At 44.5% G+C, this 26,885-nt stretch overlaps 1 protein-coding gene across 3 annotated transcripts in view; it reads right to left on the reverse strand.

Moving 5' to 3' along the window:
- NECAB2 (N-terminal EF-hand calcium binding protein 2) overlaps positions 1–26,885 on the reverse strand; it is a 270,428-nt gene that overhangs the window by 60,704 nt on the left and 182,839 nt on the right. For all 3 annotated transcript variants that reach the window (XM_040329099.1, XM_040329100.1, XM_040329101.1), the window contains one exon: positions 1,923–2,059. In XM_040329099.1, the coding sequence (XP_040185033.1) occupies positions 1,923–2,059 (137 nt within the window). The remainder of the gene's footprint in view (positions 1–1,922; positions 2,060–26,885) is intronic.

Here is a 26,885-nt window from a genome sequence, read left to right on the forward strand (position 1 = left end):
GGAGGGCGTTCCGAAAATAATTTTATTTTTAAGTAAAAACAGCAATGGTTGTACTCACATACAAACTTGGTAAATGAGCATATCATGGCAAAAGCAATACTGATCAGTTTCTCTCAAGTCTGTAGTAGGAACCGGTGATGCCGGATGACCAGATGGTATTGCGGAGTGACTATCACGTTTCGAGGGAGGGCCCTCTTCTTCAGGGCCAAAGCAATGTTTATCAACTGGACCAGAGAAGAGGTATAGAGAGAGAATAGCAACGGCCCATTGACACTTGGGGTACCCCAGCTGAAAGAGGAAGAGGAGTGGGGGAGATGGTGTTGTATGTGACACTGAAAGTGCGCAAAGATAGGTAGGAGGAGAACCAGGGAAGAGCAGAATCACGGAAGCCAAGGGAATGGAGTTTGTTGACGAGGAGTGGGTGGTTAACTGTTTCGAAGGCAGCAGAAAGGTACAAGAGTATGAGTATGGAGTACTGGCCTTTGGTTTTAGCAGTTAGTAGGTCGTTGGTGAGTTTTAGTAGGGCAGTTTTAGTGGAATGTTGTGCATGGAAGCTGGACCATAGGGAATTAAGAAGGTTGTTGTCAGTGAGGTAGGAGCTCATACGGTTGTGGACAAGACATTTCAGGAAGCTTGGAGTCAAACGGGAGCAGGGAGATAGGTCTTAAGTATAATCAAACAAATGGAGTCCAGTGAGGGTTTTTTAAGTATGGGGGTAACCAGTGCATGTTTGAGCGGAGAGGGAAAGGTGCTAGAGGAGAAGGAGAGGTTGAAGATGTGGGTTAGAGAGTTAAGGATAGAGTCGGCGTCGGCGTCAGGGGCGAGCAGCCCTATTGGCTGCTCGGCGAGATGACGTATAGCTACGTGATCTCGCCCAGCAGAGCCGACCTGACGCCGTATAACTGCGGCAGCTGGTCGGCAAGCAGTTAAACAGGTCCTGCTGGTGGATATAGGGGCGGAGTTATATCATATGTACGCTGCTATAGATTGACAGCAGGAAAGGAAAATTATGGTAAATATTTTAGACAATTTTCGGTTTTTCAGTTTATTTATGTTAGCGTGGTTGTCGGTACCACTTTGCATAGGTTTATACATAAGTGTTCACATGTCCATTCCCTTTTTCTTTAGTGTGAAATATTACTAACAGGAGCTTGAACGCCAAGAAAAACCTGAGAGTTACTAATTATTTTTCCACTAAATAATAATAATAAAAAAATTGTACCTGAACTGGTTTAAAGGGGTTGTAAAAGTACATGTTTTTTCACCTTAATGCATTCTATGCATTAAGGTGAAAAAACATCTCAGCATTAGCGCCCCCCCGAGCCCCCGTTTACTTACCTGACCCTTCGAAAGTCCCACGCCGTGAATGCGCAGGTTTCTCGGTCGGCTTCTCGGCTCATTCATTGATAGATTGAAAGCAGCACAGCCATTGGCTTGCGCTGCTGTCAATCATATCCAATGACGCAGTGTGCCGGGGGGGGCGGGGCCAAGTGATACAGTGAGCGGCTATAGCCGCCGGCTGTATCACGGGAGCGCGCTGCAAGAACTTTCCACCACGCGAGAGAGCTCGCATGAAGGTGGAAAGTTCTTGCCGAGGGACCCCAGAAGACCAGGTTCGGGGGCCACTCTGCAAAACGAGCTGCACAGTGGAGGTAAGTATAACATGTTTGGTATTAAAAAAAAATAAAAAAAAAATTCTCTTTAGTGATTCTTTAATTACTGGATTTCAAGTCAAAGGTATTTTTCTCCTTTAATTTATGAACAACATTTTTTTTTAAGTCTCTGAGGTGTGTCTTTGGAACTGCTTATATGTTTCCAATATGATGGAGCTTTGGCTTGGAAATCTGTAGTTCGTAAATATAAAATTTAATTTGATCAGTGGATTTACAAAGGTGTTTAGGAACAGATTTAAATGAACTGACCTGATTTGATTTGTCTGCTCATCTATGGCATCAACAGCACTCTCCACGGAACTGAGAAGTGACTGGATTTGATTGGCTGTCTCTTTCAGCAGGAATCTTGTTACAAACTGATCAACATTGGTACCTTTTTCATACACCTGAGAAAGAAAAAGAGAAAAAGTGATAAATAATCAAGAGTGCTACAGCAATTAGAATGAGCAATAACTTGCCTGCATCCAATACATATACTCGGTTATTTGATTGATGGTACTTATCTGGATTATCCAGTCAATGAATCTAAGATTCCTTTTTGTAACACATGTCACAGTAGTAAAAACCTTGGCAATGTCTATAAATGTGCTTTTTATCACGGATTTAAGCTGCAGGCGACACTTAACCATCAGTAACACCATATAATTTACAATTACACCAAAGAAACAAACACATTACACTGTAGACACTCGAGAGAAAAATAACTTTAAAAAATCACCTACTGTACAATTAACTTTTAATAGCATGTACTATCAAATCATTCTCTAAAGTGGACCTGTCACAAACATTAAAGCAAAAACCTCACTTTTAAATGGAACACACTCCTGACTTTTGCAATTGTCTGCTTAGAAGAACAATACAGAGCGGATCAAGGTGTTGCTTTCTTCAGCACATTTCCAAGCCCTCTTTACATTTGTGGATATTTCAACACATGAAAAATACTACTGTACTTACTGCACTTTAGGCAACACAGTTCACACAAGTGTGAAGCCAGCCTAATGCCTCCTACACACGACCGGGTTTTTCCGATGGGAAAACTGCAAAAAAACAATGAAAAAAAAAAAAGAGAACCAGCTGTCTTTTTTCCCCGTCGGGATTCCCGACTGTGTTTCGCCACTGAACCTTAAAGGAGAGGAGAGCCGATCGGCTGCTCTCCTGACAGGGGGGGTCTGCGCTGATAATCAGCGCATTGATCATCAGTGCAGACCCACCAAGGATACCCACTAGAGCCCACGAGGGATGCCCACCTGTGTCCACCAGGGATGCCCACCAGGGATGCAAATCAGTGCCCGTTAGAGGTGCCAATCAGTGCCCATAAGAAATGCCAATCAGTGTACATCACTGTTCGGCCTCTGAGATTTCCGTAGCCTCTGACTGAGCAAGCGCAGCACCTGCGCAGTCGAGGTCGAACCCTATCCGATAGGGCAGGGGTCTGCAACCTTTAAGACATAAAGAGCCACTTGGACCCGTTTCCGAAGGAAAAAAAAAACTGGGAGCCGCAAAACCATTGCGACATTTAAAACAAATATAACACTGCATATATTATTTCTTCCCTTATGCTATATACAGGATCGTGCACTGAAACCAAAAAAAAAGAATGCAATTGAACAGCACATTACACAGCCAATAACAATGCCCCCAATGTGCCATAAAAAACAAATTAATGCCCAGCAAATGCAATACTGTACAATATCGGATACGATTCCACCTCCACATGCCCAGCAAATGCAATACTGTACAATATCGGATAAGATTCGACCTCCACATGCCATACTGTACAATATCAGATAAGATTCCACCTCCACATGCCCAGCAAATGCAATACTGTCTGTACAATATCAGATAATAAGATTCCACCTCCACATGCCCAGCCCGGCCCCAGCCCTAGACTAGGCCGCTCCCCCCAGTCCCAGACACTTCCAAACACATGCCGGTCCTCACCTTCGCTGCTCTTACTGCTGTCTGTGTCATCTCGTCTCTCTCTCTCTCTTCGTACTGGGGCCACGGTCGGTGCTGATGAGCTCAGCTGAGTCTTTTGATCCGGAGCGGAGCCTCCGCGGGGGAGATGTCGGCGGCTAAGCTGAGCTGAGAGCTCTCGTCGTGACAGGCGGGCGGGAGACTCCAGGCGCATTAGCTTGCATGCGCCAGCGCCACCCGGGCCGCGAGCACAGACAGGCCAGTCACATGATGCGCCGTGACCGAATCACAGGCCAGCTCAGACCTGTGGCCACATGACCCCCCCTGCCCCCCGCATGCCGCGCGGTAAATGTAATTGCGTTAACGCCGCCCAAGTAATGGGAACGGTGTTACCGCGAGGGTAAGAGTAATCAGGTAGATTACTCGTTACCCTCAAAAGGTGCCCCGGAGCCGCGGCAAAGGTTCAAAAGAGCCGCATGCGGCTCCGGAGCCGCGGGTTGCAGACACCTGCGATAGGGGAACCATCTTGACAAAACACCAGGACCTGACAAGGAGACCAGGTGCAAGGTGAAACTAATCACCTGATAGAGCGAGGTAGCGGGGGCCGGGGGTGTCATAGCCAGACTGGGAGCGGCAGTAGGAATGGGACCGAGGAGAGACAGTCTGACCAAGGGAGACTGCAGGAACTGACAAGCTCTACAGTTAGCAAAAGGACATTAATGCTAGGACTATAATTATTTGTGTGCATGAACCCTAAAGAGTAATACAATTATGTATTTTTAGCTGTTCAGGCAAAGAAAGAGTTATCTTAATAAGCGAGAGAAAAAGATGCCATACTGTTTCCAATTTATAATTAAGAAGTAAAAATTGCTGTGCTCGTTATCTGGATAAAACAAACCTCTCCTCACTAATCATCTCTGTAAAACAAACACCCAGCTGAACTCTGCTCGGCACAGTCTGCTTGCCGATAGCTGCCAAAATGAGATTCTTTGTTCCTTTTATTCCAAATGACAATTTACTACAGGGACAAAGTAATTCTGCTGACTGTATTCTGTTAATAAAGAGAAGGCAAATGGAAGATTCTCGTTTTTTCAAGTATTAGGCAATATAATAAAGAGTTTTACCAAATTTTAAGGTCTGAAAATGATTTTTTTAAGCAAAAAGAGCACCATCTGAGCGCATGAAGGGCAAAGCAGCAAGTTAATTTCAATACCAGACACATCTGTGCCTTCCCCTTTGTTTCTCCATTTAGCTGCCATTAGCAAAAGGATATTGCCCCAAATGTAAGCTTCAAAATTCAACTTGGAGATAGGGACTTTCTCCCTTTCTACCCATGTGACAGTGTGGGTTGGCCAAACACCAGCACATGGGAGGAAGGCAGCGGCGGTCCGTCCATAGAGGGCGCTGGAGAGCGCCGCCCCCTCTGGCTCCGCACCGCCACTGAAAATAACATACATTCATGCATTGCATGAATGTATGTTATTATTGCCAGCTGCCGCTGGTCTATTCAGGTGGCCGGACATTGAGCGCCGACCACCTGAATAACGGCAGCTGGTTGGCTGTGCGGAAGTGCCTATCAGAGCCAGCGGCTCTGATAGGCTTTCCGAGTACAGCCCTCGTCTCCCGGATGCTTTATCCAGGGAACGTATGGGGTGCGTACCTTGGATAAGACTGACGGCCATCTCAGCCAATCAGGTTCGCCGATTCTGGCTTTCGGTAACCTGATTGGCTGAAGCGTCACCAAGGCAGGAGAAGACATCGAGGGACGTGGAAGGATTAAGGTAAGTGCATTTTACAGGGCACAGTGGCATCAATGGGCACAGTGGCAACAAAGGGCACAGTGGCATCAATGGGCACAGTGGCAACAATTAAAGGGCACAGTGGCAACAATGGGCACAGTAGGGACAATGGGCAGAGTGGCATCAATGGACACAGTAGTGACAATGGGCACAGTGGCAACAATTGAGGGGCATAGTGGTGACAATTGGCACAGTGGCGACAATTGAGGGGCACAGTGGCTGCGTTTGATGGCATGGCACAGTGGTGACAATTGATGGCACAGTGTCGGTGTTTGATGGCATGGCACAGTGACTGCGTTTGATGGCATGGCACAGCGGCTACGTTTGATGGCATGGCACAGTGACTGCGTTTGATGGCATGGCACAGTGGTGCGAATTGATGGCATAGTGACTGCATTTGATGGCATGGCACAGTGGTGATAATTGATGGCACAGTGGCTGCGTTTGATGGCATGGCACAGTGACTGCATTTGATGGCATGGCACAGTGGTGCGAATTGATGGCATAGTGACTGCATTTGATGGCATGGCACAGTGGTGATAATTGATGACACAGTGGCTGCGTTTGATGGCATGGCACAGTGGTGACAATTGATGGCACAGTGGCTGCGTTTGATGGCATGGCACAGTGGTGACAATTGATGCCACAGTGGCTGCATTTGATGGCATGGCACAGTGACTGCATTTGATGGCATGGCACAGTGGTGACAATTGATGGCACAGTGGCTGCATTTGATGGGCACAGTGTGGCTGCAATTTTTTTTTTTTTTACGTTTGCGCCCCCCCAAAAATTTTGAGCACCAGCCGCTACTGGAGGAAGGGTAGGGAGTCACACGCTCCTTTATTGGCGAACCAATGAAAAGCAAGGTGCTAACAAATATGTTATATTTGCAGCGCTCAGCCCAACTTGAGAATATAGACATGCAAAATAATATTTAAATGATTTTGCATGTCTTCGTTGTGTATTTCTTTTAAAAAATTGATAAAAAGAGATTAAACATAACATGGAGTTTGTTCCCCTAAAGAGCTCATACCTTTGACCACCTATAGCTAAGCAAGAAAAGGATACAAAACAAGTTTTCAGGCCTTGAATTTGTAAGTATGTAAAGATTGACCAGGTTCCATTATAACATCTTGATAACATTTATTACACAAAATGCATGCACAAATGAAATGCTATTTCCTCTAATGCAGCAAGAGCATGAATAGATAATGACACACAATTACGGAGATATACGACTACCCCGCTCTGCCAAGAAAATAAAGTATTAGCCACTTGCAAAATATATGCAGGCTGTGCCATATTTTATATAAATGTACATTCAATGAAGAAGAAAAAAACGATAGATTTAATTAGAAAACGTGTAAAGGCAAAGAGTGTATTATTTATAAATGTGTAGAGAGACATGAAACACAATAGGCTCAGTTCCAAGGTTTTCCATATGGATAAGGATCTTTTTTTTACATCCATGTGATATTTTTAAATCTTATTGGACGCAGTTAAAAATAACGATCACTTTTTCAAACATAAAGATCCTTGTCCTTGTACTTTAGCCTTATGAACTCAGTCTTCCTGTCCCACTCTCAAGTTGTGCTGAGCGCTGCTCAGGCATTCAGAGGAAGCTTTGTATTTTCTGAATACAAGGCTTCCTCTGATTGGCTAAGGTGAAGATCATGGCACCATTCGTCTGCTTCTAAACCTTAGCTAATCAGAGGATGCTTTGTATTCATTCAGAAGCTAAACTTCCTGTGAATGGCTGAAAAGTCTCTGTCCCGCTGCCGGAACACATTGCTGTATATTATATATAGCTGGTGCTACATACAGTTTGTACAACATTCACAGCGGATACATCTGTTAATGAAGGCAATAGTTTGTTTAAAGAAGCTTAGTTTAAACGAACTATTTTAACCGCTTAAGGTCCGCCCTACAGAAGTTTTACTGCTACAGGGCGGCACCTCTGTGCCAGATCACCAGTGTTGTAAGTAACGGCGTTTAAATAAACACTGTTACGCAACGATTGGCCGTCAAGGGGTAACTAGTAATCTACCTGATTACTTTTACCCCATCGCCAACGCCGTTGCCATTACATTGGCGGCGTTACAAAGTTACATTGAGCGCACGGCGCGGGTGGCAGTCCGGGGTCATGTCTCTGTCTAACTTCTCCTCAGGGCCGGCGGGATGGAGCATGTGATTGCAGTGTGAATTGTGATTGGGTGGCCCGGGTCACACTGTCTGTCATCACATGATGCCATGTTCTCCTTGATTGGTCGCCAGCGGGCATGTGACTCAGTGTCGGACTGACTCGGTGGGTGGTGCTGGCGCATGCACGCGCCCCTGGAGTCTCCCGCCCGCGGGCGCAGACGTGACTTGTGTGTCTGTCGGGAGACGGGACTCGTCGGGTGCGACTGACTGAGGGAGCCGCCGGCATCTCCCCCGTCCGTCTCCCGTGGAGGCTTCGCTCCACCACCACCGGTCCGAGGCCAGCAGCAAGCCAGCAGCCAAGTCACACCAGGCAACACCGACTGTGGTTAGTACCTGCAGTACAAGCACACTCTAAGAACCACTTGTATTTAATAACTCAGCTCAATATTGCATGCACATTTTTCCTTACAAGTTTTTGATGATTAAAGTGCTAATTAGAATGCAGTACTGAATAATAACTATCATAAAATTGTTGAGCTTCCAGCCATTTGATCCATGAAACCCAAACCTGCTTTGATTACCGAGGAAAACATCTGTAAATGAAAGGATTTCTATGCTGAGAGGGATATGGTGGCTGTTTGTGATGAGCTGGTTTTACCTGGGATCAGTTTGGGGCAGGTTCAGCGAACAGGACTAAATTTCAGGTGCTGAATGTTTGGTGAATGTTAATGTCCATTTTCTAGGTGAATATGCTAGTGATTGTCAAACAAATGGCAAGCATAAGGATTGGAATGGGGGGGGGGATTTTCAATGCCCTGGGGGACATGCAACAAAAAAAAAAAACATATATATATATATATATTTTTTTCTTTTTGTAGGCAGCAATTTTTTATAATGCTTAAAATGAAAATTTTAAAAATGAAAAATTGCATAAATTACCATTCCTGGGGGGTGCCCTGACCCTGCATGTGATTGGATGATATAGCAGATACCTCCAGGTGCTTGCACATTTTTCAAAAAAATTCTCAGTTACTTTTCCGAGTAACTAGTTACTTTGCTAATAAAGTAACTGAATCACTAACTCAATTACTTTTTCGGATAAGTAACTTGTAATTGTAACTAGTTACTTTTTTAAAGGAAGATGAACAACACTGCAGATCACGTATATACGTAATCCAGCTCTTTTGGGTAGGGAGCGTAGATGCGCGGCGCCGGCAGCTCGCTCCTGCTTGTATTTCTAGAACTTAAAATAGCAAATAATCAAGAGTCATTTTAAAGCTTTCAACCAATTACTTTGTGCTTTCACACAGATACAGATGTTCTACCTTCACTCCAACAAAATGGGGTCAAACATACCTGGAATCTAGCCACTTGCTTAATTACAACAAGAAACAAAATGCCTGTAAAAAGTGAATCACAGGTGTGATAATTATCCGCCTATTAGCGGGATCACTTTCTTTCGTACAATTAAACCGTGCACAAGAGCATAAGGATGGCTTGCTAAATAAATATGAAATAAAATCCTAAAAAATACTGAAAGATAGTTTTATTCATACTTGAAAGAAGCTATAATAAAAACACATTTTATAATGTTTGTACGTGTATTTATAAAGAGGAACTATATATAATATAAAGAGAGAGAGGGAATCCATGAGATTCTGCAACACCTTGTAAGATTTATGAGAGCAAAAGCTTGCCTATTAAAGGAGAAGTATGGACAAAGCTTTTTTGGCTTTACATCTCCTGAGGGTCACAGGAGTGCCATGAGTTCGGCACACCTGTGACCCGTTTGCAGCCGACAGTGGGCTAAAGCCTGCTGTCGGCTGATGTCACAGACCTGGTCCAGGCTCTGTAAACATCCAGACCATATGGTCGGGATCCACCCAGAAGCTTGGACCGGCAGCTGGCTCAGAATGTCAACGAGCCACTGAGAGCCTAAACCAGCTGTTGTTGCCCCCTCTACTGCCCAACACTCCAGTGAGTCCTTGATGGGCAGAGAAAAGAGAGGTGACTGACAGTCACCAGCTCTCTGTAGGTAGAGGAATGAAAGCTGAGTGACCAGAGGTGTTTGATCGCTCAGTTTCCGGTCATAGGCCACATACACACGGTCAGTCCTAACCGATGAAAACGGACTGAAGGACCTTTTCATCGGTCCAAACCGATTGTGTGTGGGCCCCATCGGTCAGTTATCCTTCGGTCAAAAATTTTAGAACTTGCTTTAAAATTGAACCGATGGACGCCTAACCAATAGGTCAAAACCGATGGTTAGTATGCAAAAGCATCAGTTAAAAACCTGCGCATGCTCAGAATCAAGTCGACGCATGCTTGGAAGCATTAAACTTCATTTTTCTCTGCACGTCGTTGTGTTTTACGTCACTGCGTTGAACTTGATCGGTTTTTTAACTGATGGTGTGTAGGCACATCAGACCATCAGTCAGTTTCATCGGTTAACATCGGATCATCGGATGGACCGACCGTGTGTTCGCGGCCTTAGAGGTTGCAGCTTGAATTGGTGCTGTAGCCATTTAGGTATGTTTTTTTTTTGTGATTCCCATACTCCTCTTAAGTTATTTTGTCTTTACATACACACACACACACACACACACAATATATATATATATATATATATATATGTGTGTGTGTGTGTGTGTGTGTAGCGCCTTGCTCCCATTGCTATGTGTTTTCTAGACATATACATTTCCCGCTTTTTAAGTGTTCGCTAACAGTTTATTCCAAATTTCTGTCTATGGGGATGTTTGACCATTATTCCAGAAACGCATTTGTGAAACGCATTTGTGAGGTCAGGCACTGATATTGGATTAGAAGGCCTGGTTCGCAGTCTCCGCTCTAATTCATCCCAAATGTGTTCTATCGGGTTGAGGTCATAACTGTGTAGGCCAGTCAAGTTCCTCCACTTCATACTCGCTCATCCATGTCTTTATGGACCTTGCTTTCTGCACTGGTCCAAATCAATTGGTGGAGGGGGGAGGATTATGGGGATTGTTTTTTAGGGGTTGGACTTAAGGGAACTCTTAAGGTGTTAGCATACCAAGACATTTTGGACTATTGGGATTTGTGGGAACAGTTTGGGGAGGGCTCCTTCCTATTTCAACATGACTGCGCACCAGTGCACAAAAGCAAGGTTCATAAAGACATGGATGAGCGAGTGAATGGGTGATCCCTCTCCCCTACATGAAGGCACTCACCAGAAACTCATGCCTCCCAGTCTCATGGATCGCTTGTGTAATAGAATATCAGCTGTCAGATTTTGTGAACATCACCATGTATTGCCATAAAGCTCATGAATGGCCATTCACATATGGGAAAAGAAGAAAAATGCCTTCAATGGTACAGTAACCAATCAAATGGACATTGCTTTAAAGGTAGAATGTTATTAAAAGGTAGAAAGCAACCTGTGCACAAAGAAACGGAATCAGGTATCACCTAGTTTGGTGATAGAATCTCACCATCTCTGGACACCACAGATGACACTTGGCGTCACTTCTGGTTCTGGTCCTGATGTCACCTCTGGTCACTGCATAGCCACCCCCAAGGGAGATTAACTAGCTAGATTCAGGGTTACCATGGCTTTCCAAGTGCTGCAATTGTTCATATAGGAATATGATACTGGAATATCTTTCGGCTTCATGCCGGGAACCCTACTGCACATGCACAAGGCCCTGCTCCTCTCTCCTATTTGCCTGGCGGCTGGGGGAGGAGGATGGAGCCCTGCGCTGACGTCATGGCTCCGCGGCAGGGACTCCCAGAAGAGGTAAAGGATACCTGTCAGAGACAGGTATCCTGTCCCCCCCCCCCCCCGAAATATGCCAATTGTGGCACTGAAGAGGGGGGGAATAAGATCAAAAGTTCCACTCCGGTTTAACGAGGGGGTGAGATACCTCTGGGTGCCAGATATATACCCAAAAGGAGTCTCTCCATCATTTTAATGTGCTGGTGGTGCCAAGGACTGTGACAAGTGGCTGACAATTTCCCTATTATACACAAGCCTATGTAATGTATTCTGGGGAGGCACATGTCACCAATAGCCAAGCCTGTTCTGGCAGCACAACTAGGAACTATGACTGGAAGGCAGACATGTCCTGTTACAATAGAACAGGGGTCTCCAAATTTTCTAACCAGTTTACTGTCCTTCAAGGTTTGGGCGGGCCTCCATAACACACAAAGAAGAGAAGAAGCAGACAGTGTCGTTGGGGGACCCCAGAAGAGAAGACAAGGGACAGCTCTGTGCAATATTCTTGCACAGAGCAGGTAAGTATAAACCTCTCTTTTGTATTTTAGGAAAAATAGAAGCCTTTTAGTATAACTTTAACAAGTTGGCCCCAATGTCATTAATTCCAGTATACACACGTGCATTCCATGGATATGTAATACAGACTAGATGAGCCGTGTTTACAGTGCAATAAAAAACAGAAAGTGACTGATGTTATCCCATGGGTGACCCTTACATGATTACAAGTGATACAAAACACTACAACACAAACCAAGCCAGTATGAAAGTGTTAGATGAGCACTGCACGATGGAGATGGACTTCTCTGCAGTCTGCTATCCTGGATCACTGCCCAGAAAGATCAATCCAAACACCTGCCGCAAGCACTGAAATGGAGCATTTATTATGCTGGCGCTTTACACAAAGGCAAAGAATTTGCTTCCTACATGTTATGAAAATGTTTGAAGACTAACTTCAGGCAACAAGTAAAATCTAACAGGGAACAGCTAAAGGTCCCCAACAGCCACTGTAGCTTTGCCAAAGTCAACGCAAATTAAGACCAAGACATTTAACCACTTAAGACCCGGACCTTTAGGCAGCTAAAGGACCTGGCCAGTTTTTGCGATTTGGCACTGCGGTGCTTCAACTGACAATTGCGCGGTCGTGCGACGTGGCTCCCAAACAAAATTTGGCGTCCTTTTTTTCCCACGAATAGAGCTTTCTTTTGGTGGTATTTGATCACTTCTGCGGTTCTTATTTTTTGCGCTATAAACAAAAATAGAGCGACAATTTTGAAAAAAAAACAATATTTTTTACTTTTTGCTATAATTATCACCAAAAAATATATATTTTCCTCAGTTTAGGCCGATACGTATTCTTCTACATATCTTTGGTAAAAAAAAACGCAATAAGTGTTTATTGATTGGTTTGCGCAAAAGTTATAGCATCTGCAAAATAGGGGGTAGTTTTATGGCATTTTTATTAATATTTTTTTTTTTTACTAGTAATGGCGGCAATCAGCCATTTTTATTGAGACTGCGACTTTATGGCAGACACATCGGACTCTTGACACAATTTTGGGACATTGCTATAAAAATGCACTGTTTACTGTAAAACTGACACTGGCAGTGAAGGGGTTAACCACTAGGTGGCGCTGCAGGGGTTAAGTCAGTACTAAGGAGTGATTCTTACTGTTAGGGGGCATGGCTACACGTGACACGTCACTGCTGACCATTCCCGATAACGGGGGAACAGCCATCAGTGACAGTGTCACTAGGCAGAATAGGGGAATGCCTTGTTTACAAAGGCATCCCCCTGTGCTGCCTTTGCTGACCGCAATTGCGGGCCGCCCAGGAACATTGAGTACCCGGGACCCGCGAGCACGCTCACGAGGCATGCGGCAGGCACGTGCGTGCCCGCTGGCCGGAAAATTTAAAGGGACGTACAGGTACGCCCATGTGCCTGCCCGTGCCATTGTGGTTAAGTGGCAAGTGGTTAATTGAACAAGCAGGTTTTACACTCTTTAACTTTAGTAAATCACCTCCTATCGGTTTTATCTTATCAAATGGATACAATGAGATCTCTGATTAGACAAAGTGGAGTAATAGGGGCAGATGACATCAATATCTCCACACTGTCCAATTAGAGAATGCCTTGTACCTTATATACAGGTGAAACTCGAAAAATTTGAATATCGTGCAAAAGTTCATTTATTTCACTAATGCAACTTAAAAGGTGAAACTAATATACGAGATAGACTCATTACATGCAAAGCAAGATAGTTCAAGCCGTGATTTGTCATAATTGTTGATTATGGCTTACAGCTCATGAAAACCCCAAATCCACAAGCTCAGAAAATTAGAATATTGTGAAAAGGTGCAATATTCTAGGCTCAAAGTGTCCCACTCTAATCAGCTAATTAAGCCATAACACCTGCAAAGGGTTCCTGAGCCTTTAAATGGTCTCTCAGTCTGGTTCAGTAGTAATCACAATCATGGGAAAGACTGCTGACCTGACAGTTGTGCAGAAAACCAGCATTGACACCCTCCATAAGGAGAGAAAGCCTCAAAAGGTAATTGCAAAAGTTGGATGTTCCCAAAGTGCTGTATCAAAGCACATTAGTAGAAAGTTATGCGGAAGGGAAAAGTGTGGAAGAAAAAGATGCACAAGCAGCAGGGATGACCGCAGCATGGAGAGGATTGTCAGGAAAAGGTCATTCAAAAGTGTTGGGGACTTTCACAAGGAGTGGACTGAGGCTGGAGTCGGTGCATCAAGAGCCACCACACACAGATGGATTCTGGACACGGCCTTCAAATGTCGTATTCCTCTTGTCAAGCCTCCTGAACAACAAACAACGTCAGAAGTGTCTTACCTGGGCTAAAGAAAAACACACCTGGTCTGTTGCTCAGTTGTCCAAAGTCCTCTTTTCTGATAAGAGCAAATTTTGCATCTTATTTGGAAACCAAAAAACCGGAGTATGGGGGAGGAATGGAGAGGCGCACACTGCAAGATGCTTGAAGTGCAGTGTGAAGTTTCCACAGTCAGTGATGATTTGGGGAGCCGTGTCCTCTGCTGGTGTTGGTCCACTGTGCTTCATTAAGTCCAGGGTCAACGCAGCCGTCTACCAGGAGATTTTGGAGCACTTCATGCTTCCTTCCACAGACGAGCTCTATAGGGATGCTGACTTCATTTTCCATCAGGACTTGGCACCTGCCCACACTGCCAAAAGCACCAAAAAATGGTTCAATGACCGTGGGATTACTGTGCTTGATTGGCCAGTAAACTCGCCTGACCTGAACCCCATAGAGAATCTATGGGGCATTGCCAAGAGAAAGATGAGAGACATGAGACCGAACAATGCAGAAGAGCTGAAGGCCGATATTGAAGCATCCTGGTCTTCCATAACACCTCAGCAGTGCCACAGGCTGATGGCTTCCATGCCACGCCGCATTGAGGCAGTAATTGCTGCAAAAGGGGCCCAAACCAAGTACTGACTACATATGCATGTTATACTTTTCAGAGGTCCGATATTGTTCTATGTACAATCCTTGTTTTACTGATTGCATGTAATATTCTAATTTTCTGAGATTGTGGATTTGGGGTTTTAATGAGCTGTAAGCCATAATCATCACAATAATGACAAATCACGGCTTGAACTATCTTGCTTTGCATGTAATGAGTCTATCTCATATATTAGTTAAATCTTTTAAGTTGCATTAGTGAAATAAATTAACTTTTGTACGATATTCACATTTTTCGAGTTTCACCTGTATGCTTCAAAGAACATGAAATGCCAGAAAATGTAATAGAACGGTACATTTTTATTTAATATATAGATAGAAATAAATCATGTTAAAAACACCCTAAAAGGGTGTATAATATCATACAAAATTTGCAGTCACATGTTTACATATATTTATCATGGGCATGCTTGATCTGGTGACGCGTTTCGCTGACTTCCGCTTTTTCAAAGACCATACAAGCAAGCATTAAATGTGACTTCAATGTATGTGTGCCGTTCACACTTGCAAGATTACAATAAAAACAAGAGGTGATGTAGATAGTATATACGTATGCTGTCAAACTCCGGATAAATATATATGCGCCTACTGACCCATGGGAGACAACACCAAAAAAGTGTAACAGCTGAAAAGGTATAGCCCAGTGGTTTTATTATATCTGGAGGTTAAAGGTTTTTAGAGGTATTTCCAAGGTATCTCATTTGTTCATTGTTGCCTCACGACAGTGATCTACATCATATCAAGGCTATGCCTGCTAAGCAAAGGTCCAGTTTTCTGTCCTTAAGGCTTTAGGGGGGACAGACTGTGGCCAGTTAGAGTGGAAAATGCTCCAACATTAGTGTTCCATCACTGGTTTTTAATGGGAGAAATAGTGTCCCATTGTTGGTATCAAAGAGATAGTGCACCATTAAAGGGTCACTAAAGGCATTTTTTTTTTAAATAACAAACATGTTATACTTACCTCCACTGTGCAGCTCGTTTTGCACAGAGTGGCCCCGAATCCTGTCTTCTGGGGTCCCTCGGCGGCTGTCTCGGCTCCTCCTCGCAAAAGTTTTCCACCTTCATGAGAGCGAGCTTGCATGGTGGAAAGCTTTTGCGGGCGCGCTCCCGTGATACAGTGGCGGGCATAGCCGCCAACTGTATCACTCGGCCTGCGTCATTGGATGTGATTGACAGCAGCGCCAGCCAATGGCTGCGCTGCTATCAATTCGTCCAGCCTAGCCAATCAACAGCCAGGCTAGGAACAGAAGAGGATCACGAGGACGCGCGCGGGACTTTCGAGGGGTGAGGTAAGTAAAACGGGGGTTCGGGGGGGGGGCCGGTACCTTTGGATGTTTTTTCACCTTAATGCATAGGATGCATTAAGGTGAAAAAACATTTACCTTTACAACCCCTTTAATGGTGTCATTAAGGGGAATGATACTCCATCTTTGGGGTTAGTTGATAAAATAGTGCCCCAAGGGCCGGTTACAGGCAAGCAAAAGGCCACATCCGGCCTGTGGGAGGCAGGTTGAAGACCGCTGTTGGTTGTATAGGGTCTGAAAGGCCAGTTGGCAACTTAATTTTAAACATTGAAAAGGTATCTTCTCTACAAGAGCTAGAGATGAAAAAAAGTAAAAAAGACCTGGCGATATGGAAGCTCCAGCAGTTGCTTGTTGCAGAGCCTAATAAACCCTCAGCTTGAGGTGTCTCCAGAGACACCAACTCCTGAACCTCATTACTTTGTCTCCAACATTGCCTTGAAGCTGCTTTGCTACAAGATAGAATTATATTCTGTAGCCAATAAAGACGTACAGACAAAAACACAGTCCTTTTGCCTATTAAAAATATGGTATATTTTTATATCACGAAGGAGAAAAACTCTATAACATAACCCAAACCACTCTACATTTTACTATTTTTAGGCTTGGTGCACATGAAAAATAGAATAACATGAAATATGGTATAAAGTGGGAACGGAATATCTTCAAATTGAGGAATTTCACAAGACGTGCAAAAAGAGGACATGAGCCGTCATATGTTTAACAGAAAACAAATTCAATATTACTTTATTCTTTCTATTGAGGATATTTCAGCCTAATGTTACCCTGAAATCTGGTGGATTGCTGGTTGCACAAGGCAAGATGGTTTCTTTTACCAAGCATAAAGTGTTCTTTTACCTAGAAGACTACACCTGGGGTTTGGGTATTATTTCTTTTACAAAATACAGAGTATACCTGTAGTTGAAAGGAAGCAGCCCGGAACAGTATCTTGATTCTTTATTGAGGATGTAGGTTTTACCCCACTTGAAGATGCAAGTTCACTAGCAAGGTCTTAAAGCAGAACTATAGGCAAAACCTTTATTTTTTTTAAGAAAGAAAGAGCAAGGGAGGATCATAACCCCTATTAGATTTCTCTTCACTACTTTTGTCACATTGCAGAAATTTCCCTTCACTTCTTATCCCCACGGCTGTCTTAATGCATGGGCACACATGGGCACTACCCAGGGTCCCTAGGTGCATGTGGGGCCCCATGATAATCTTGCATTACATTCGGAATTGCTACAGAATTCGGAAAATTTGAGAACCAGCTTTCAATCTTTTGTTGGCGGAAATTCCGACAGCAAAAGTCCGATGGAGTATAGACATGGAGTATAGACATGATTAAGCACTAGCAAGAGTGCGAAACTAGTCGGCTGTCCTGGTTTATGGTTGTGGTGATTATGCATGTTCCTGCTTGAAAATAAAAGACAACTTTTTTGAAAAGTTATTTCGGAGTGCGGCTGTCCATCTCCTTCCTCCTATTGCTACTGCTACGTGCATTGCCAGCACCTTGGTAATCCGACCGTCCCTGATTATCTTCTTCGGAGTATAGACATGGTCGGAGTTTCCATTCTAAAGCTCACATCAGACTTTTGCCGTCGGAATTTCCGATCGTGTGTGGGGGGGCATAAGGGAGCATACTGGAGACTGTACTGCCCCCTCCTGATCCCAGTATTGTGCCCCCACCCCAGTACTGTGCCTTTCTGCCTCCCCATCTGTACTGTACCCTTTGCGTTACTTAGCCTTTGATTTATGGTATGTTTTCTTACTGTTTAAAACTGATTTTATTGAAAGTTCTAATAAATATATGAAAATATTTAATTCTAGCAACTATTTATACTTTAATTCTTGAGAGTAGGTGCATATATTGGGGCAGGCTGGTAGGGGCCCAGGGCATTACTTTGCCCAGGGGTCCATGATGTTATTAAGATGGCTCTGCTTGACCCATAACCAAAGAGGAAGTGAGAGGAAATCCCTGTAAATTAATGGAATTCCTTGGAGACCCCCAGGTCACCAGAACTTGTGTCCCCATTGGAAGATTTCCCCTCTATTACTATTATGGGGACAACCCATAATTTGGGATTTTCTTTTACGTTCACTTTCAATGATAATGGTAAACAGGACAAACAAAGAGGGTGAATCTCCTTAACGAGGGCACAGACAACAATAAGTGCTGACAGGCAATCTAATCCTTCTACACTCTATCCAAAACTAAAACAAGTTTTGCCTTTAGTTACAATATAAGCTGGCCATACATGCTGTAGCCTCCCTGCATAACCTTTAGGGGCCATTCACACCAGATGCATTGGGCTGTACTGGGCAGCCTTTCCCAGTGTAGTCCCATCACACAGACAAGGCGGCTTGACCTGTTTACAATTAGGTCAGTTCAGACATGCAGTACTTTTGCTCACCACAGCATGCTGGGACACAGTGCATCAACTACAATGCAGGTGGGATGAACAGAACTGAATGAGATGTCACTTTGTTGCATTTCAATGACCAATGTGTACCATACATATAAAATACAATGCTATCGGGTGATTAAACCAGTGTATGCCATACATATGCAATGCAGTGATGTCAGGTGATTAAACCGATGAATCCCCTACACATACAAAAAGGAATACAAAAACACACATAGCATGAATCCGCACAATACAAAATGTATTAATAGAAATGAAAGATTTACACTCACATTTGGAAGAGGCAAAACAAGCGCTTGTTAATCAATAAAATGACGCAATGGGAACAGCAGGCTCAACCCGACGCATTTCATCCACAAAGATATCGTCTGGGGTAGGGATCCTCAAACTACGGCCCTCCAGCTGTTGCGGAACTACACATCCCATGAGGTATTGTAAAACTCTGAAGCCTCGTATACACGATCAGTCCATCCGATGAGAACGGTCTGATGGACCGTTGTCCTAGGTTAACCGATGAAGCTGACTGATGGTCCGTCGCGCCTACACACCATCGGTTAAATAACCGATCGTGTCAGAACGCGGTGGCGTAAAACACAACGACGTGCTGAAAAAAAACGAAGTTCCATGCTTCCAAGCATGCTTTGACTTGATTCTGAGCATGCATGGATTTTTAACCGATGGTTGTGCCTACCAACGATCAGTTTTGACCTATCGGTTAGGAATCCATCGGTTAAATTTAAAGCAAGTTGGCTTTTTTTTAACCGATGGTTAAATAACCTATGGGGCCCACACACGATCGGTTTTGACCGATGAAAACGGTCTATCAGACCGTTGTCCTCTGGTTAACTGATCGTGTGTACGAGGGTTTACATTCGCAGACATGACTAGGCATGATGGGAATTGTAGTTCCTGAACAACTGGAGGGCCATAGTTTGAAGACCCATGGTCTGGGGCGTTGTAAAGGTTTAGGAGATATTTCCAGTACCTACAGGTAAGCCTTATTATAGGCTTATCTGTAGGGAAAAGTGGTTGTACAGGGTTTACAACCACGTTAATGTAGCTGCTGGGTGTGGAGAGAAGTGGACTACTACAGTGTCCAGCTTTGAGTCTGCTGGGGCTACTGACATTGCGTCCAAGATGGCAGCAGTCTTCGAGCTTTGGAATGTCAAAACAAGAGGGGCTTTTACAGATAAATAACATGCATAAAATAAGTTAAACATACATACAGTCTTACGGGTATATTTTGTTGACAGAACAGTCTGTCAACAGGGTCGCTTTAACCAAATGATTGATGCAAATGGGCAATTATAAGAAATCATTTAAATATGTTATCTAAAGATTTTTACTTTTTTTTTTCTAATTTAACAACAGCATCGCTGATTTCATTCATTCTGCAATAACAAATGATTATATCAGCATTCTCAGGCCAACTTGCAGATGGGCAACGATCAGGGCTCAAGTCCTGCGGGAACACGTGGGAACAGAGTTCCTACACTTTTTTCACAGCAGGAACGCAGTTCCCTTTTGCAAGACTAGAGCAGCCGAGCCGCCCGAGCCAATCCTTCACTAAGCGGCGATGCCCAGCTCGAGTCACTGTCAGGGGCAGGCGAACCTTAGTAATTCTTTATGTTACTGGCCGCTTCCTGTATATGGATTCATCGGGTAGTGTGCGGGTATTCCGTCACTTCCTCGATGCCGCAATGTCTCCTGGGAGCTTTTGTCATTGTTCCCAGGAGACATTGCGGAGGTCTGCCGTGAGTTATCGCGGGATTTAGAAATAACTTGCTTAAAGGCAGACCTCCGCAATGTCTCCTGGGAACAATGACAAAAGCTCCCAGGAGACATTGCGGCATTGAGGAAGTGACGGAATACTACCTCACACTACCCAATGAATCCATATACAGGAAGCAGCCAGTAACAAAGGATTACTAAGGTACAAAAAAACATGCGGTTTAGTAATTATGCATACGAGCATATCATTTTTTTTTTTTGGTGGAGGAGTGGATCTTGGGTGGGAGTTCCCACACTTTTTTCCCCAGGACTCGACCCCTGGCAACGATCATATACTGTAGTATTTCATAATACTACCTAATGCTTGAAACAGCAATATCTAGTATTGTTGGACTATCTAAAAAGAAAACAAGGCTGAAATACCAATGTAGAGTATGCTCAATCATATACAGTATATTGCAGTTACGTAACTAAGAGGGAAACTCGGTGAAATAATGAGATAACATCAAATCCCACAAAAAAAAAAAAATTCCCAGGACTATTGATTTTTCTCTAAAGCGGCAGGACTTAAAACTGTTCAGTAACATGCTGTACGGTATATATATTCTGGGTGAGCTTGTGGTTAGACAGCAGAGATGTCACTTTGATTTAACAGAACATGTCAGCTATTCATAAAATGACCGCTTAAGAGCAAGATGTTCTAGCCAATGGAGCAGTTTGGGGGAAGCTTTTTATTAAAAAGAACAAATAAAACAAGTTCTTCACTTTATCAGAGACTCTTAAATTTAAAGCGTCAGTCTGCCTAACACTGATAAATAAGACTCACCATACACAGTTTATTTTTTCTCACTCAGTCCCCAGCTCTGAGCAAGAGATTTAAATTATTTTCCCATCTATGCCAACGGCATGGATGGAGGAATCGCCACTTCTGGCTATTGTATTCTTGCAGCTGTGACTCCCAAGGCTGCCTGAATATCTGAACGGGATGTAGTCAGTGTTCAGCCAATAATTTTCCACCCAGCTACGTCAATTTTAAAATCAAATTTTGATGAGCCAGGTGTTACTTACAGGGCAAGCCATGGCTTACATTTCAGCCAATCCAGCAACTTTAGTGTTTTGTGGAAGATCTACAATTGATTGATTGATTGATTGATTGATTTTTGAGCTTAATTAGGCGCCAAATGCCCACTGTGAAGTGAACAATTAGGGTTCATTCCCGCGGGCACATGCATATTTTCTGCATGAACGCAGGTTCTTGCTGGCAGAACTGGCAGAGGATCATGCAACACATGCACACCTAAAGTACTTGCATTTGTATCCAGATTGATTACAGTTGTGGGTCTTGATATAGCTAGTTAGTTAGCCTGCCCAGGTGGGAAAGGGGTTAACCAGTTTTAAGCCCTATACACACGGCCTGGATTCTTTCTGGATAGTTTTTCCTGACGAGATTCCTGGCAAGACTCTCTTGCCGGCCGAGTGTACACACACACCATTCAAAAGAACCGCCGTTCTTTTGAATGGCACGAACGCGGTGACGTCATCGACTACAACGAGCATGCACTTGTCACATTCGATGCCGTCGCTGCCATCTTGCTTCACCCTACCTATGCCTTGGAAGCTACCGCTCATGCGTCAAAGTAATTTTGAGCATGCACGAGTTTCTCGGGAGGAAAACACTGCCGAGAATCTCACGACCTAAAAGAAAATAGAGAGCAGGATCTCTATTTTTCTGGTCGAGATTCTGGGCAATTTTCTTGACGAGAAACCTCAAAGCCTCGTTCACACGCTCGGTTTACTCGGCAAGAGAGCTCTGCCAGCAGTTTTCTTGCTGTTTCTTGCAGAGAAAACCGTGCGTGTGTACGAGGCTTAAAGCGGGGGTTCACCCTAAAAACACGGTAGTGAGCTGGATGTAATATCCAGCTCACTACCGACATTGTCAGTATGACGATTTTTTTTTTTTTTGCTGTACATACCTTGTAAAGCTATTTTCTTAGCCGGCTTATGGGTAGTGCCTCCCGCGGGAGTGGGCGTTCCTATGCCGAAAGAAGCCGAACGTCGGTGCGCAGGCACCGTATCGCGCCGGCTCGACGTTCGGCTTCTTTCGGCAACTCGTGACGCTCCTTATGCGACGGGGGGGTTAGTGTTTGTCATCATGTCAATCACTAACTGCGGCATAGGAAGGCCCACTCCCGCGGAAGGGCACTACCCGGAAGCCAGCTAAGAAAATAGCTTTACAAGGTATGTACAGCAAGAAAAAAAAAAAATCGGCATACTGACAATTTCGGTAGTGAGCTGGATGTAATGTTAGATTTTTTTTTAGGGTGAACCCCCGCTTTAAGGCTTCTTTCCCGAGCTTTTTGGGCCCTGCCTGTCCACCCTGGGATAAAAATAGAGGGTAAAGGCCGAATGGAGTCAAATACAGGGTAAGTTTAGAAGAACACCTGTTATGCCGCGTACAAACGATTGGATTTTCCATCGGAAAAACCTTGGATGTTTTTTCCGACGAAATTCCGCTCAAGCTTGGCTTACATACACACAAAAGATCTCTGAATTTTCGTCCGTCAAGAACGCGGTGACGTACAACAGTATGACGCGCAGAGAAAATGAAGTTCAATGCTTCCGAGCATGCGTTGAATTGTTTCCGAGCATGTGTCAGAATTTTGCGCGACAGACGATCGGATTTTCCGATATGAATTTTTTCCGGCGGAAAATTTGAGAACCAGCTCTCAATCTTTTGTTGGAGGAAATTCTGACAACAAAAGTCCGATGGAGCATACACACGGTCGGAATTTCTGTTCAAAAGCTCACATCAAACTTTTGCTGTCGGAATTTCCGATCGTGTGTACGGGGCATTAGAGTCTGCAAAAGACATGAGAATGGGGCAGAGGTTCACCTTCCAGCAGAACAACAACCCTAAACATACAGTCAGAGCTACACTGGAATGGTTTAGATCAAAGCATATTCATGTGTTATAATGGCCCAGTCAAAGTCCAGACCTAAATCCAATTGAGAATCTGTAGCAGTGGTGGTTCGTCCATAGAGGGCGCTGGAGCGCCGCCCCCTCTGGCTCTCGCACAGCCACTGAAATACATAGATTCATGCATTGCATGAATCTATGTATTTTTGCCGCTGCCGCCCACTATTCAGATGGCCGGATGGTGAGCGCCGGCCACCTGAATAACGGCAGCTGGTTGGCTGTGTGGAAGTGCCTATCAGAGTCAGCTTCCTAATGCTTAATCCTCGGGACGTACCGGCAGTGCATTCCTTGGATAAGACTGACAGGCGTCTCAGCCAATCAGGTTCACCGCTTCTGGTTACCTGATTTGCTGAAGCGTCATCGAGGGCGGGAGAAGAAATCGAGGGACGTGGAAGGAGGATGGCTAACCCCCAGAAAGGTAAGTGCCAGGCGGGGCATTTTACAGGGCACATCGGTGACAATGGGCAAAGTGGCATCAATGGGCACAGTGGCATCAATTGACACAGTGGCGACAATTAAAGGGCACAGTGGCATCAATGGGCACAGTGGCGACAATTAAAGGGCACAGTGGCATCAATGGGCACAGTGGCGACAATTAAAGGGCACAGTGGCGACAATTGGCACAGTGGCGACAATTAAAGGGCACAGTGGTGACAATTAAAGGGCACAGTGGCTGCGTTTGATGGCATAGCACAGTGACTGCATTTTATGGCATGGCACAGTGGCTGCATTTGATGGCATGGCACAGTGGTGACAATTGATGGCACAGTGGCTGCATTTGATGGGCACAGTGAGGCTGCAATTGTTTTTTTTTTTTTCGTTTGCGCCCCCCCAAAAAATTTTGAGCACCAGCCGCCACTGATCTGTAGGAAGACTTGAAAATTGCTGTTCAGATACTGTTCTTCCAATCTGACAGAGCTTGAGCTATGTTTCAAAGAAGAATGGGAAAAAATGTCACTCTCTAGTTGTGCAAAGCTGGTAGAGACATCCCCAAAAAGACTTGCAGCTGTAATTGCAGCAAAAAGTGGTTCTACTAACTATGGACTCAGGGGGGCTGAATACAAATGCTCGCCACACTTTCCACATATTTATTTGTAAACTATTTGGAAAACCATTTATCATTTTCCTTCCACCTAACAATTATGTGCCACTTTCCAGGTTTTATTGCCAAAGCTTAATTGAACAAGCTGAAGTTAGAAGCTGATTGGCTGCCATGCACAGCTGCACCAGATTCTGTGTGCTAGTTTTAGTAAATCCCCCCCCATAGCGTGCCGTTAACGATACTACGGACTGCGCATGTGCCGTTGATGTCATTACAGATTGCAGGATGGATTCTGAAGATACTGTAAGAGTAAGTGAAATTTCACAGGCAGCGATCAGCAGCCTTAACACTGTACATTATAATGAGCTAAAGTGAACAACTTTAAATGCAACAATTAAAGCGAAAATAAAGAATTAATAAATAAATAACTAAAATATAAATAATAACAACAAAAAATAAAATAACCCTAACCCCCCAACCCCTAATATTAATTCCCAACTCTAATCCTAAACCCCATAAAATTAACCCCAAATCCTAACCCCTAAACTTAACCTCTAACCTAAGACCCCTTTCAAACTGGGGGCCTATTGCAAGCGCTATAGCGTTAAAAGTAGCGCCTGCAAAAACTGAGGGCTTTCACACTGGAGCGTTGCGCTAGCAGGATGGTAAAAAAGTCCTGCTAGCCGCATCTTTAGAGGAGTGAGGAACTGTGTGTTTACCGCTCCTCCACCGCTCCTGTCCATTGAAATCAATTGGACAGTGAAGCAGCGCATTGCGGGCGGTTTTAACCCTTTCTCGGCTCATAGCGTCGGCAGTAAAAATAGCTGTGTTTTACTGCTGACGCTATGGGCGGCTCAGTGTGAAAGGGGTCTAACAAAATAAATAAACAAACCCATAACCCTAACCTTTAACCCATAATTCTTAACCCCTTAGAGCCGGTTCACACTGCGGCGACCTGGGATCCGACTTTAAGTCGCCCCAAGTTGTCCCAAGTCGCGTGGTCGAGAAAATGAATGGAAGTGAATGGGAGCCGTCTTAATGTACACTACTGAAGTCGCTCCGACTTCAGAAAAGTTTCCTGTACTACTTCAATCCGACTTCTAGGCAACTTGTACCCATTGATTTCTTTTTTTTTTTTAACAATAGATTTTTATTGAAAGTATTTACTTGTACCCATTTATTTCAATGGAAGTCGCCTCAGAAGTCTGATCACTGTTTTAATTGAAGCAACAATACAGGAAGATAACATACATTTCTCAGGCAAACCACAGAGCTGATTGTTGTTTGATTGGCCACTGGAAAGCCTCCTGTCCTGGAGGCGACTTGAAGTTGCCTTGTAAGTTGCCTGATAAATCATACTGTACTCAAGTCGTGTCCAAGTTGCCTCCCAAAGTGGTGCTGGGAGTCGTGTTGCCCCTGTGTGAATGGGCTCTTATAAAAAAAAAAAAGTAAAAAAAATATATAATTATAATAACTAAATAATAAAAAAAAGTGGATGAAAACGCAAAAAAAACATAGCAACAAATGATGAAACATATGATATTTTCTCTATTGGCTAATTAAAAAATGCAAAGAATATGACGCTCAGGTGTGAATGTAGTGTAAGGCCTCGTACACACGACCGAACATGTTTGCTGAAACTGGTCCGCGGACCAGTTTCCGCGGACATGTTCGGTCGTCTGTACGGCCGACCGGACCGGATTCCCGGCGGAGCGGACAGGTTTCCAGCAGACAAATGTTTCTTAGCATGCTAAGAAACATGCCCGCTGGAAGCCTGTCCGTCGGACATGTTCGGTCGTCTGTATGACTCACCGGACATGTCCGCTCGGGCGAAAGCCCTCGCATGCGTCGCATGCGTGGAAGAATTGACCTTCCAGGGTCGCGCACGTTGCCGCGGCCACGTCACCGCGTATCCTGTCCGCGGGGAATTTGGTCTGATGGTGTGTACAGCCATCAGACCAAATGATCCCAGCGGACATGTCCGATGAAAACGGTCCACGGACCATTTTCATCGGACGGGTCCCGTCATGTGTACGAGGCCTTAGGCCCCTTTCACACATGCGGACCGTATGTCCGCTTTTTCATCCATCCGTGTACGGATGAAAAAGGGACATACATTGATCCCTATGAGATTGCGGGTGTCAGCGGATGAACATTCCGCTGACACCTGATCTCATCCGGGTCCGCAATCCTCCGATTCTGCAGACGGAGGAAAACCCTACTTTTCCATCCGTCTGCGGATCGGGTGAACACGGACAGACGGTCCGTGTTCATCCGATCCCCCCATAGAGGAGAGCGGAGAATAGACAGGGCGGTCCCTGCACAGTGTGCGGGGACCGCCCTGTCATCCGCCGGCTCAGTGGGGATCAACGGACCGATCCCCGCTGAGCGAGCGAAGGTTCACGGAGCGGATCATTACTGATCCGCCCCGTGTAAAAGGGCTCTTAGCATTGAGGGGGGGGGGGGGGAACTTTTTTTGCAAGTACAAATTTTTTTTTGTAAGCAATGCAGTCACTCCAACATAAGTTAAATAAGTAGAAAAAAAATCAGAAGGAGCGTGTTAAAAAGATAGACAGTAGGGGGTGCGCATGCGCGGGCAACGGCTGACTGAGCCGTGAGCTCCGCACCAGG

Source organism: Rana temporaria, chromosome 11 (genome assembly GCF_905171775.1).
Source record: "Rana temporaria chromosome 11, aRanTem1.1, whole genome shotgun sequence".
NCBI classification, from domain to species: domain Eukaryota; kingdom Metazoa; phylum Chordata; class Amphibia; order Anura; family Ranidae; genus Rana; species Rana temporaria.